This window comes from Rhipicephalus sanguineus, chromosome 5, assembly GCF_013339695.2.
Source record: "Rhipicephalus sanguineus isolate Rsan-2018 chromosome 5, BIME_Rsan_1.4, whole genome shotgun sequence".
In the NCBI taxonomy this organism is placed as follows: domain Eukaryota; kingdom Metazoa; phylum Arthropoda; class Arachnida; order Ixodida; family Ixodidae; genus Rhipicephalus; species Rhipicephalus sanguineus.
This window is the reverse complement of record NC_051180.1, coordinates 45156754-45169213: the sequence shown is the minus strand read 5'-3', so window position 1 is coordinate 45169213 and position 12460 is coordinate 45156754. Positions and strand designations below refer to the sequence as shown.

The 12460-nt window shown below is 47.8% G+C and overlaps 1 protein-coding gene across 3 annotated transcripts in view; it reads right to left on the bottom strand.

Annotated features, from left to right (window-relative positions):
• The window catches only part of LOC119393565 (hemicentin-2), a 271691-nt gene extending 259788 nt beyond the window's left edge, over positions 1-11903 (bottom strand). The window contains exon 1 of one of the 3 annotated variants that reach the window (XM_049416281.1): positions 10820-11903. In XM_049416281.1, the coding sequence (XP_049272238.1) occupies positions 10820-10913 (94 nt within the window). In that variant the 5' untranslated portion in view covers positions 10914-11903. The remainder of the gene's footprint in view (positions 1-10819) is intronic. The other 2 variants (XM_037660666.2, XM_037660668.2) reach the window with 2 other exon arrangements.
• Positions 11904-12460: the final 557 nt, after the last annotated feature.

The window sequence follows — 12460 nt, the reverse complement described above, 5'->3', positions numbered from 1 at the left end:
GAGTGTGCGCACTACACTTATCTTCAGTCTCCTCCCTCCTCTCCTGTCCTTTTCCCTTTCTTGTTTACTTCTATTTCATCTAAAAGCGACAGATTCTTGCCCGTCTCTGCATAGCCCCTGGTGCAGTGCAGGAAAAAAAAAAAGTTGGACTTTCTTTGATCATGAGTTCCTGCAGTGCCCAGCAATATCTAGTCCTCAACGTCATCCCTGCTATGTATTTATGATATCATATACTTCGTGTACAGTCCAGCAAGAAAGCCTACACAGGGATCATGAAACGAGCCGCCGCTTACGAACGTTATTTAACTGTACGTCCAGGGTTGCCCTTCGTGGCTACTTTGCCACAATGGCTACTTTATGACCCCGTCTGGCGATCAAAATTTCAGACTGGCTGCATGGCTAATTTCTGGCTACTTTGAACATCGTTGTTTTTTTCGCATTTACTAGCCATTTTGTTTACTATTTGGAGATGCGATAGCAAGCGGGTATAAAGACTGGCCCCTGCTTCCAAGCTTTTCTCTCGTGTTGGTCGATGCGCGCGATGCCAGATGGCCAACCGCTTCCGTTAATTAGGCTGCAAGTTTAGCGCTAAGATTAAATGGCATGGCCACTTTTCGCTACCTTTAGCTCTGTTCTGGCTCTTCTTCATTTCCGCCGAACGGCAACCCTGTGCGCCTTATAACTTCGAAAGTTGTGTGACGAGGTATCCTGTTAACATGTTTGACGTTTCACTTAACTCCGGTGTTCCTTAATATGTGACAAGCACGTCGGTTCCTCGTTTCTACAGCTGCATAATAAACAATGACAGAATAGAAAAACGTGGGATAAGAGATTGTATGGTGAATAATAAACTGTCTACCTCTTTGACTAAGTTATATTGATGCTGTATAGTCAAACGCCCTAAATAGCCGAGAAAAACAAAACATTCTAGCACTATTTTTTCGATGCGAAGCAGCTATTGTTCGGGGCTGTGTCCGGCGGTTGCGTCCGTGCTCCACTGCGCATGCGCCTACTCTCTCCCACCCTCCTCCTTTACGCAGGTGTTCGGTCGCCTTCTCTCCTCTCCTCCCCCACGCTGCAGCCGCGGCGCAGCCTCTCCTCCCACGTGATGCAGCCGCGCCGCTGTGAGTGTAGCATAGTCATCTGAGCGCGCGCTCGCGCCAAGAAATCTTCTTCCTCTTGTTCTTTGACCGCCTTGATGATGATACGTGCAGAGCACTTTAGGGGCCCGGGACGCTGTATGCTGTCCTAGCTTGGCGTAACGCAGACAAAACCATGTGTGCTGGCACACGCTAGCGCGTTTGGGCCTGTGTAAGGGGCTGGGTAAGACGCCGTGGCCTCTTCACCTTACACTCTCTCAGCAATCATGTGATGGCGTCGGGGAACGAGATTCTGCAGACGCGCGATGAACCAACGCGTTGTATCCTAGTCAGAACGCGCTGGCACGCGCTAGCGCGTTCGGGCCTGTGTAAGGGGCAGGGTAAGATGCTGTGGCCTCTCCCCCTTAAAGGGTTCATGAACCACTTTTCCAGGTAATGATCTAATGACCTTAGTATCGGAGTTTACTGCCTCCCGAATTGATTGCCGCAAAAATTTCTCGAATACATCAATAATCAGCGGAGTTACGGGGGTTTGGCGCACGCTCTCAGTGCTTTCTCTCTTTTCTCGCGCCGACGAGCGCACTGGAAGCTAGACAAGGAGGGATGGCACGGGGGAAAGAAGTTACGTCAGCGCGCGTCGTGAAACGCGATCGCTCCCCCGCTGTGATTCGCACGCACGAGTGCGGCTACCGTGTAAAGTTAGCAGACTAAGAGTGCGGCGCGGGCAAGTGGCAGCACCCCGTGGCAAGAAGCGCATCTCATCCGGCTATCGGCCAATGAGCATGCTATGTCTCCGCGACGTCAACGTGCAGACGCCCGCCCACCGACGAGAGTGAGAACCGGCCTCTGTTTGAAAAGAGGGCGCCTGAGGAAACGGCAATTTCGCGCTCCGCTTGTGGCCTTTACGCGGCGCGCAGGACTGTAATATTTTGCAGAGCAGTTCATAGCCGTGTCACCTTTCCGCAGGTTGTGTTTTTCAACAAGCCCAAAGGGTGCTTCATGACCCCTTTAAGCTCTCTCAGCAATCACGCGATGGCGAACAGCAACAGAAACCACAGTGAATTCATGGTGTGCTCCACTTGCAAGGACGCGTTAACTTCGGGCAAGGTGCCCGTGGTGAACGAAACTTTAAGTCGACCAATGCGCTGCTTCGCATCCCCACATGATTCCCTTTACTGGGAGATGGTGTAATTTTTTTTTCTTAGCATATGAGAGCGGTGCATACTGACGTATAGCTGGCAGCGTAGCGGTAGACAGAATATGTGAAAACGTTGCCTTCGTAGAGCCTATAGACTTATGAAGCGCGTAGCTACGCATAGTAGCACAAAGTGTTGACGCAACGTTGCGGTAACGTTGCGGACGTTGTTTCGACATAGTGGTAACAATGCGTGCTACGCGGTTGATGTTGTCTAGCGTGATTCACAATTTTTGTTTCTTTAGTTACCTAAAGAAAGCAATGTACATGAATCTAATGACGTGTTCATCATGCCGAGCGGCGAGACGTTCCTGTCGCAGGGCAAGAATTTCCATTACATCGATCCGAAACGGCTTACTTCACAAAAAATAAAATAAAAAGAGAGATTTAGTCACTGTTTATAGATTATGTGGGCAGCGAAAAATAAACGGGCTTGCGATTTTTTTTTTTTTTCAGGGGCAAAGAACCCATCTGTCAGGGCTGAGTACGCAATAACTGAAATATGCGGTGACTCGGCTGAAAACAATCGGTGAGCCAAGGGGCGACAAGGGCGTGGCGTCATATCTCCATTCCTTTGTGTTCATCGGCGCTCGTCCCTCCTATACTCATACTGCTGATTTATATTTCGTCGCGATATAGGCGTCACGCGGCGCTTCGGTCAACGGCCGCTTGCTGCTGCAAATAGATGCAGCGACGCCGATGTCAACCGCGCACTTATTCCTCAGGAGATGGCAAGAAACGATTGAGTGCTCCGTTACGAAACCTGTTTATCAAACGATATTGCACCCCTACACTCGGGATCGTGCCAACGCGCTCGCGAGTGAGCCTTCTCTACATATACCGCTCTTCGCTGCTCACTTAACGATGCCCTTGGATGCCCTTGAATGAGTTTGAAATATTCGTTTGTTGTTGCTTTTTTAGACGCTGTTGTTGTTCGGAAAGGGGGGGGGGGTCGGTTGACGTTTTTGTAATTATGGTCGACTGAGACGCTTTCTCAGGAGACAATACTCACACCGCTTTTCCACTTCACGCGGCTCGTCCTTCCACCTCCTTCTTTCCACTACCCCGCTTTATTAGTTTTTTTTTTGTTACGATGCTTTTATTTAAACATTTCAGCACCGCCGCCTGTCATCTGTCATGTTCGGCACTGCGACAGCGCTAGCAGCCGTGACAGATTGGCTCCTCTGATTGCCTCTCGTTTTAGTTTAGATGCAACGTCTCAGTTTTCTCCCTGGCCTTCTCCCATCAGTTCTGCTTTCCTTTTTTTTTTTACTGCGTTGGTGTGTTTGTTCTCGCGTCAGCGTTCCATCTTCTTCGTCCTTCGAACTATCCTATTCGATTTGGCGAGCTCTTCAAATCTGAACTGCCCCCCCCCCCCCAAAAAAAAAAGCAATAAACAAGGGAAGCAGTATAGGTGGCTCCGGTTCATTGCGTTTGCCTTTAGATGTGTAGAGATTTACGAATCCCGCGAAAATCCCTACCGAGAAATGCACTTCAACGCGGGCCGACGACGCGCATGTTTGTCGCGAGGCCGCGGCACCTCTGACCAAAGTGGCTGTTTGTTGATACAGTACTCCGCATATGCGTGTGCACTCTACTTCCGAGACGCCAAACAGAGTTTTCGATCGGCAGGTATGCAGTGTGTCACTCGCCAGGAAGCAGCAGAAAACAGCTCTGCAAAGTAAAAAATAAATAAATATACATCCCCGCCCAACCACTTTGTAAAGGTCGTTAGCCATGGAAGCTGAGACGTGCGGCCCCGGTGTTTATCACGAGCTGGGATCTAGCGAAATGTCTTCTGTTGTAGCGTTTGATTTCTCTATCACCAAGAGATGAGTGCTTCAAACTTTGCGTTCAGTGACGTTAGGTTAAACGTAATTGATTATAAGAGCAACGCAATAGACAACGACCGACGAAGAAAACACCTCACTGCGCTGACTTGCAACAATTGTTGAAAGTCAACGCTGTGTGGTGTTCTCATCGTCAGTCTTTGTCTGTTGCGCTGTTCTCATATTCAATTATGTCCTACCGACTTGCGCAAGTTTCCACGCTTCTTAGCTTAAACGATATAAAGAACACCTAAATGATTTGATGGGTAGCGATTCATGCTGCGCCGGACGTTATCCCTGGCGACGTATGTTGAAAAACCTGAAGAGAAGCTAGTGCTTATGAAGGCCTATGATAGCATTGCTTCTGAGTTATAGTTTCTGTGCCCTCACCTCCAAGCCTCTCACCTCCAAGCCATATGCAGCTTGACTGTAAAAAAAAAAAAAAAACTTCGATGGCGCTTAAGCTTCGTCTTTCAGAGTGTGAAACGCGATAGCGTTGTCGAGCCTACGGCTCAACATACAATCTTCTGAAACATCTGCGCTATCAACGGAGTAACGCTGAGAGCACAGAATCCTCAACCAGACGGTGTAAGGCCGCCAGGAATCACCCCTCTCCCCCCACCTTCCCCCGCTGGTGGTATCGGTGGCTCTGGTCAAGTTCGATACCGGCTCGAACCCTGACTTATTATTTGCATCCATAGGGATTCTTCCCTCAAAAACCCGGCTTTTCGCTTACGGACAACGCCGCCTACTCCGATACCGTATTTTCTGTGACAGGGACTCTTTAACGCTCTCGCACCACAAGTACGTTCAATTAAAGTATCAATGCACGCAGAAACATGAAAATAAAACAATCTGTATAAATTTAATGGCTCTATCTTGGAGATATACTGTAATATCGCTGACAGCTGAAGAAGAATATTGGCCAAAATTCTGGAGATAATATATTACTCAGGATTGCGTCTGTTTTCTTTTCTCGTTCTTTTTTCTTGAGGCTATTAAACCGACAGTCATCACCATGATGGCTCAACGGAGTTCATATATGACCGTATGGGATGCGCATTTTTCAACCATTGAAAGCAGTCGCGCCGCCATCGCAAGAGGCGTGATTTGAACCGGGCATGGCGCCAGGGGGTGACAAACATTGCATTGGCCGCCGCTTCCCGCTTTGCGCTCACAAAGACGGCAGTAGCCGAGGGGGGAGGGGGGGGGGGGGACCAAGCGTCGTTCTTCACCGCGAGTGAAAAGAAACGCAATAAAGGAGAGTCGCGAACAGGAAGCGCGCGTCGCTTGGCGGCTGACAAGTGGCTCAACCAAGTCTATATAGCGGCAGGCATTTACTGTCGAGAAAATGTTCAAGCGCCTCTGCGGGCCTTATCTGAAAGCTCTACGCAACGTCGCATCTGTTGTGCCGTTTAAACCGCGTGGACGGACTCCGTTTCCCGAACGGCCTTCTGGTGACGTATTTAGCGCTATCGATTTGTTACTTACGCCGACTGTTTGAGGCGTAACCGCTTTCTATCTCACCTCTCGCGACTAAACTTAGAGCCTGATTTACCTGTACGTTCAGCTTTGCGCGAATAATAAAGCCACAGCAAAGCTGTTTTGGGTTGTAAACCTGATATATAAGCATGGCAGGAAATCAACAGAAGCCCTCAAACTTAACGGAAATACACAGTAGAGCGCAATTTTTCTCTCCTTGGTAGCTTCGCTGATGCATGTTGTCTCGCGATTAACCTACTCAGTCGGACTTTTTACGTCATTCTTTAATGTGCACGGTTATGACCACACATGTTTTTTGACGATAATGGGAGCCGAGGACCCGTGATGCTGCACTCAAAGAGCTATTTACATCCTACCTACACCGTTGGAAAGCCGGGGACCAATGGCAGGCCGTTCTGAGAAGCACGTGATCGCTTAATTTTCACTTTTGCATTAATTGCGGAGCTTGATTTCTTTAGAACTCGGCCAACAAGACAGCGAAAGGCGGGAGGGGGCAGGGGGGCCTTTGGCGAAACTTGGCCCCCCTAACGAAGAACCCTGCGCACACCTGTGGGGACGTCTGTCGAGGGAGTCCGGAAAAGCAGTGTTTTGCCGAAGCGTCTTTCGTAGCAGTCGAAGGGAAAGAGAAACGAAGAGGAAAGGCAGGGAGGTTAACCGAGCTTTGGCTCGGTTGGCTACCCTGCACTTGAGGTGGGGGAATAGTAGAAAGGAAAGGGTACACAAAAAAGAATAAGAGTAAGGAAGAGATGGATGAACATTTAGCTTGAAACTAGACGGCAACTCATTGCTTTTGGCGGCATCACATGAGAGTGCTCTATACATCTGTGCCACTTAACATGACAAATAACTTGTAACAGCATGCAGTATAAATTGAAATGCGAAGTTAAAATGAATAGTAGGGACGTTCTTTCTATCTTTTCTTCTTCCTTTCTTTCTTTATGGTATGTATGTATGTATGTATGTATGTATGTGTGTGTATGTATGTATGTATGTATGTATGTATGTATGTATGTATGTATGTATGTATGTATGTATGTATGTATGTATGTATGTATGTATGTATGTATGTATGTATGTATGTATGTATGTATGTATGTATGTATGTATGTATGTACGTGTGTGTGTGTGTGTGTGTGTGTGTGTGTGTGTGTGTGTGTGTGTGTGTGTGTGCGCGCGTGCTTGAGCGTGTGATTACAAGTTACGAAATCATTACAATGTAATGCAAGAAACGAAGATGTGAGCACAGTAACAGAAGCCGGTGACGTTGCTCTGGCGCATTACGGGAAAATTTACACATTTGTAAATATAGATAACTAACAATAATATCAAAACACAATATATCTTAACAAAACCTTAAAAGTTGTAAGTATATCGGTGGCAATAGTAATATAGACAGAAAAATACAACCTACAAAGGAACCAAGTGACAAACTCTCAATACAAATGTGACACGGCAGCCACCAGTTTCATACATTTATTTAGCAGGGAATGCAGACAATGTATTGCAAGAATGCGACTATGCATATCCTTCATGGATGCAGAGCCACCAGCTGAGACTACAATTACGGCTCTGGTTTCTTCGAAACACGGGACAATGATATTTTCTTTAGTTCGATAGACTAAATTTTTTTTCAGACATGGCTTTTCGGTAAGGCTCCAACTTATTTTTTCCCGCTTTTGCAACCGAAGAGCAGTTGTGGGAGGGCGCATTTGAAATGTCAATGCTAAGGCAAAAAAAATGAGGGAAACCCATTCAGTGCCGCGAACCATCAGCGCCCGTGACATAAAGAAAACCGAACGTGGACTTAATGTGGTAACTACTCAAAAGTGCTCGTATAACGTTAACTAATATCACACAATACAGCATAATAGGTTACTCTTCTTGGCACCAGTTCACGCTTAGAAACGCAGAGCCAAAAGGCAGCAGATAGCAAATATATATATATATATATATATATATATGGGTGCAATGTCTACACAGAAACAGAATGAATAAAAAAAGAACAAAAAAGGAAAACTAAGGATAGTGCAAGTTGGTTAAGAAAGAAAGAAAGAAAGAAAGAAAGAAAGAAAGAAAGAAAGAAAGGAGCGTAGAGTTTTATTCACAGTGAACAAAGGCTCACACAGAGGGTCCCCGACGCAGCGGTCTATGAATACACTGATATATTTTACTTCATTCCCTGCTCTCGACATTTCAGCGACCCCGGCAGCAATAGATAAAATCTTGTTACGGATGATAATGAAGTAACCATATCATTCATGCGAGCCACTGCGTGGAACAGTGGAGGTGTCATTATTTATGACCCTCGCCAACCTTTGATCACCACATTAGGGAATAACACGGCATAACGCATTCAGGAGACCTTATTGAAAAGCTCCTTGTACATTTGCATAAAAGGCGTTTGCCTAAATCGACCCTGGCGACCGCAGAGTAGCACATCAGACATGCAAAACGATGCTGACAATTTTATGGACGAACACTGATCGAGTTATCGTGATTTTCTACCGTGGTTACAAATTTCAACGGTCGCAGAAAGATAAATCTGCGTTCGTAAGAGTTTTGGAACTGTACTTTGGTTGATTTTGAGCGTGTGTCTATAAAATGTGTGTATCCATAAATATCCGCTGATATATCACAATACGGTAGTGTACCTTTGTGCAACATACGCTGCTTTTGTTTCTTCTTGCGGTGTCGACTTTATGTACAGCAAGTTCTGTGTACAATAAAGCTTCCGCGATCGTGCATACATAGTAGTGGCAAAGAAAACGCAAGGAAAATGATCTTCGTATGTTGAGCTTCCTGGGCCCAGTACGACATGCAGTAATAATAATATCTGGCGTTTAACGTCCCAAAACCGCGATATGATTATGAGGAATGCCGTAGTGGAGGACTCCGGAAAATTTCGACCACCTGGGGTTCTTTAACGTGCACCTAAATGTAAGTACACGGGCCTCAGACATTTTCGCCTCCATCGAAAATGCAGCCGCCGCGGCCGGGATTCGATCCCGCGACCTGCGGGTCAGCAGTTGAGTGCCATAGCCACTAGACCACCGTGGCGGGGCTAGGACATGCAAGTTGATAGCAATTTTCGCAATGAAAATGGCATGTCTAGTTGAACTGATTGAACGTTGCGCGTGTGTTACCGTCTACCAATACTTCGGGATATTTGTTTTTCTTTAGAATTTTCAGAACACAAAAGAGAACAGACAATATCAAATTAATTATTATAAGTTGACCGGAGAGAGAACTTCTTGCCTACTTGTGAGAGCTCAATTACGAAAAAAAATCGCGCTTCAAAATTCAGCACTTTTCCTTCCTCGTGCTATAAAAGCTCGCTGATTATGAAGATGCAACTTGCACGCCACCGTGATCCCCGAAAATGATATTAACTTCGAACAAATAAAAAATGCCAGCGAATGGCATGACTAATAAGATTTTTTTTGCTTGTTTCCGCAAACAGGAATCTATAAAGAGCAATTAAAGATGTGGCTCTATTTTTTACCACGTTGCTCCCAACAAACCGAATGTGGCAATCCCCGGTGCTGCATCGACCTCGCTGCAAGGGGAACTTGCTTCTATATCTGATATTAAGAAGCAGGAACTGTGAGCTCGGAAAAATGGCGGAATTTGCGGCAAACGGCTGTTTATATGCGCTACCTCAAAATGTTCATGAATCTGATTGTGTATCAATGAGGCTTGCGGCTACACAGTCAAACACAAAACTAGGAAGAGAGCTAAACTGGCTAATTAACTTGGATCCATTGCCAATCACTTCGATAAAGCCTTCGCGAAAAAGAAAAGAAAACACACGGAAGAATACCTTCCCTCCTCCCCCCCATCACGCGCTAACACACACACGCACTCTAGTATCGAGATTACAACATCAAAACGCATGTGAGTCAACAAGGTGGCAAACCACAGTAACGCACAAAACAACACATGACGGAAAAGAACGTTTGTCGGTGTCTTCTTTTCTTTCTCCATCCTGCGTTGTTTTCCGCGCAAGAAATGTTACTCGATAAAAAAAAATTACGACGGAAGATAAACTGCTACAAATAATGAGTTTGCTTTGCCGCCGTTCTCGATGAAAGGGACGTGCACAAGAAAGAAATGAAACATAAGCCAAGGTTCGGAAGCCAAGCGATTTGCTTTCGTTCTCCCAAGTTTCCCGTTTCAAAGTCGGGCTTGCCGGCCGCAAACCAAACATTGAGGTCTTTGCGGGCGTGGCCCGGTGGCGCCGCAGCTCCCGGAGAAGAAGTGCGTGTTTGTTCCGCGGCTGCCAAGGCGAAAATGCGAACACAGCTTGGCCTCCAGAAATAGACCCGCAGGCATCGCAAACAGTCGCTCGCGCGAAGCGCGCTGGGTCAGGATGACCCGATAAACGCCGCGGATGCGGTACAGCGGCAGTGCGAGAGGAAGAACGCTTAGAGCAAGAGTTGCATGTTCGATTGGTGAAGCCTCCAGCGCACGCGCTGTCTCTGAAACCTTCTCTCATTCGTTTGCTCGTTTGTTTGCTTTCCGTCATGCTTCTACTCTATGTACACAGGAGCAAAGTGTTCGTAAGCTTGCAGAAGGATCTTTTAGATTCTTTCTAAAAGTTGCTAGTGTAAAGGCCGATTTTCCGAAACATTTGGAAGAGCGCGCTTGGCTGCGACCTTTCGATGTCGTGATGCGTATGGGCTTTGGTGGATAGAGAAAAGAAGCCTGTGCGCCATAGGCGTTAAGATGGAGATTAAGATGTCTGCATGATAGCTGTTCAGAGAAATTAGAATTATTGGTTTCGCATTATAATGTCCTTACTTAACTAACAGTGCTCTAGAGGAACACTTTATATCCCCCTCTTCACTTCAGAATAATAACATCAATAACGCTCAGCTGCAAATGTACAACCGACACCCAGCGTTCATTGGTACTGCGTACGTGGCAGTCGGCGACCGCTTCCTTCCAATACCCTGAATCGAAGCCCATTACTAGAGTTTAGAAATTCAGTAAGCCACATTCTAGATAATGGAAACATTCATAGATTTCATGCAAGTTGATAATAATCGCTCTTATACACATTGAGCAAGAAATTCTCGCGGAATGAGCATGCGGTAATTCTTGCTAAATGAAGAGAAAATGAAGAGCTAAACAGAGGGAGTCTCGAAAAAGGCCGCAGAAATCCCCGGCCCGTCGAAGAACGACCGACTCACCACCGGCCCCTGCGGGCCTCGAAATCCACAGGCAGCAGCCGACGAGCCAGCCGAGATGAAAGCGCCAGCGCGATGCTGCACCGAAGCCCGGCATGTTCGCGTGGCTGGCCGGACGGTGCGCAACGCATCCAGCGAGGAAAGCGCCTAGGGATCACCCACACACGACACGGCAACGCTCACCTCTATGGCGACGATCACACAGAATGAAAACAAGGCCGACCGGTATGCGCGCACTTCTTTCGGTTTCCCCGAAAGCTTACTCGTCTTATAGTGCGAGGGCACCCCACATTCACTGCACGGTCGGTGGTTAATATTCCCGGGTCTGTCGAATGCGAAATCCACGACGTCCCTCGGATTCAGTGTCTCTCAAGTACGGAAGCGATGCTTGATCCCGCTTCGGTACAGTCTCAGTAATGACGCAGTGTCAAGTTGCGAGCCTTCGTTTGGCATCTACGCGCCGAAGTGACTAAACGGTGCGCTAGGTATCCGTTGACCTGCTCCCAGGTTGGTCTTCGCACTATCTCACTTTCTGCTTATGCAACTTAGCTTTTAAAGATGTGACGAGTTCTGCATAAATGATATGGCTTAAAGAACGATCCCACAAACTGTTGCTTTGCTCTAAAAACAAGATAAGAAAGAAGTGGGGTACGGTATTTTTCCAAACAAGAAAAAAAATAATAGGTAATGGCCACCACACCAATGTTTGTCTGAAACGTCGATCGTCCAGATATTCTAGCGATCCGACGCCGGCATTGTCCGAACGATGCGCTGGACAGAGGTCTTGGGCCGAGGTGGCTAGCACATAGCGCGCACTGGTCAAGCACAACGTAGCGAAGGGGTGGTGCGGCGGAACCCACACGCTAACGGAAGCTTCCCGCGCGTCACGCGAACCGCTCACACACGTCGCACCAGTGTGGACCGAAGCAGGAAGGCAAAAAAGCACTCTCGCCCTTCTTGGTCCAGCAATGGGACACCACCAGCACGAGCCGTCGCCGCTCGGGACGGGCGCGGGGGAGGCGTCGTCGCGCGCGGGTCCGGACTCCGAGGAGGCGGCTCCTCGCGAGCATCGACACACGCACGCGGCGGAGGGATGCGCGCGAGTTTGGCTCTCTCCTGTCGGCCGGGGCGCGCCGGGCGAGCAACGCGGCCGTTGCGTGCGCTGAACAGTCGCACGGAGGCGCTGCCGCTGTTTCCTCGCGGATGGGCGCCGGCGGCCGCTTCCGCGACGGGGCGCTCGGATCGACTCCCCCGTGCGCGACTTTATAGAGGAAGGAAATCCCATGAGCGATGCCACAGCCCGCATAGTGAGGCCTCACATGCGTTGAATGAGCGAATGAGAATAGGAATAAATGAGTGAGTGAGTGAGTGAGTGAGTGAGTGAGTGAGTGAGTGAGTGAGTGAGTGAGTGAGTGAGTGAGTGAGTGAGTGAGTGAGTGAGTGAGTGAGTGAGTGAGTGAGTGAGTGAGTGAGTGAGTGAGTGAGTGAGTGAGTGAGTGAGTGAGTGAGTGAGTGAGTGAGTGAGTGAGTGAGTGAGTGAGTGAGTGAGTGAGTGAGTGAGTGAGTGAGTGAGTGAGTGAGTGAGAGTATATGATCGATTAAAGCTGGAACATTGTCGAAATGTTCATGCGTGAATGAAGGCTT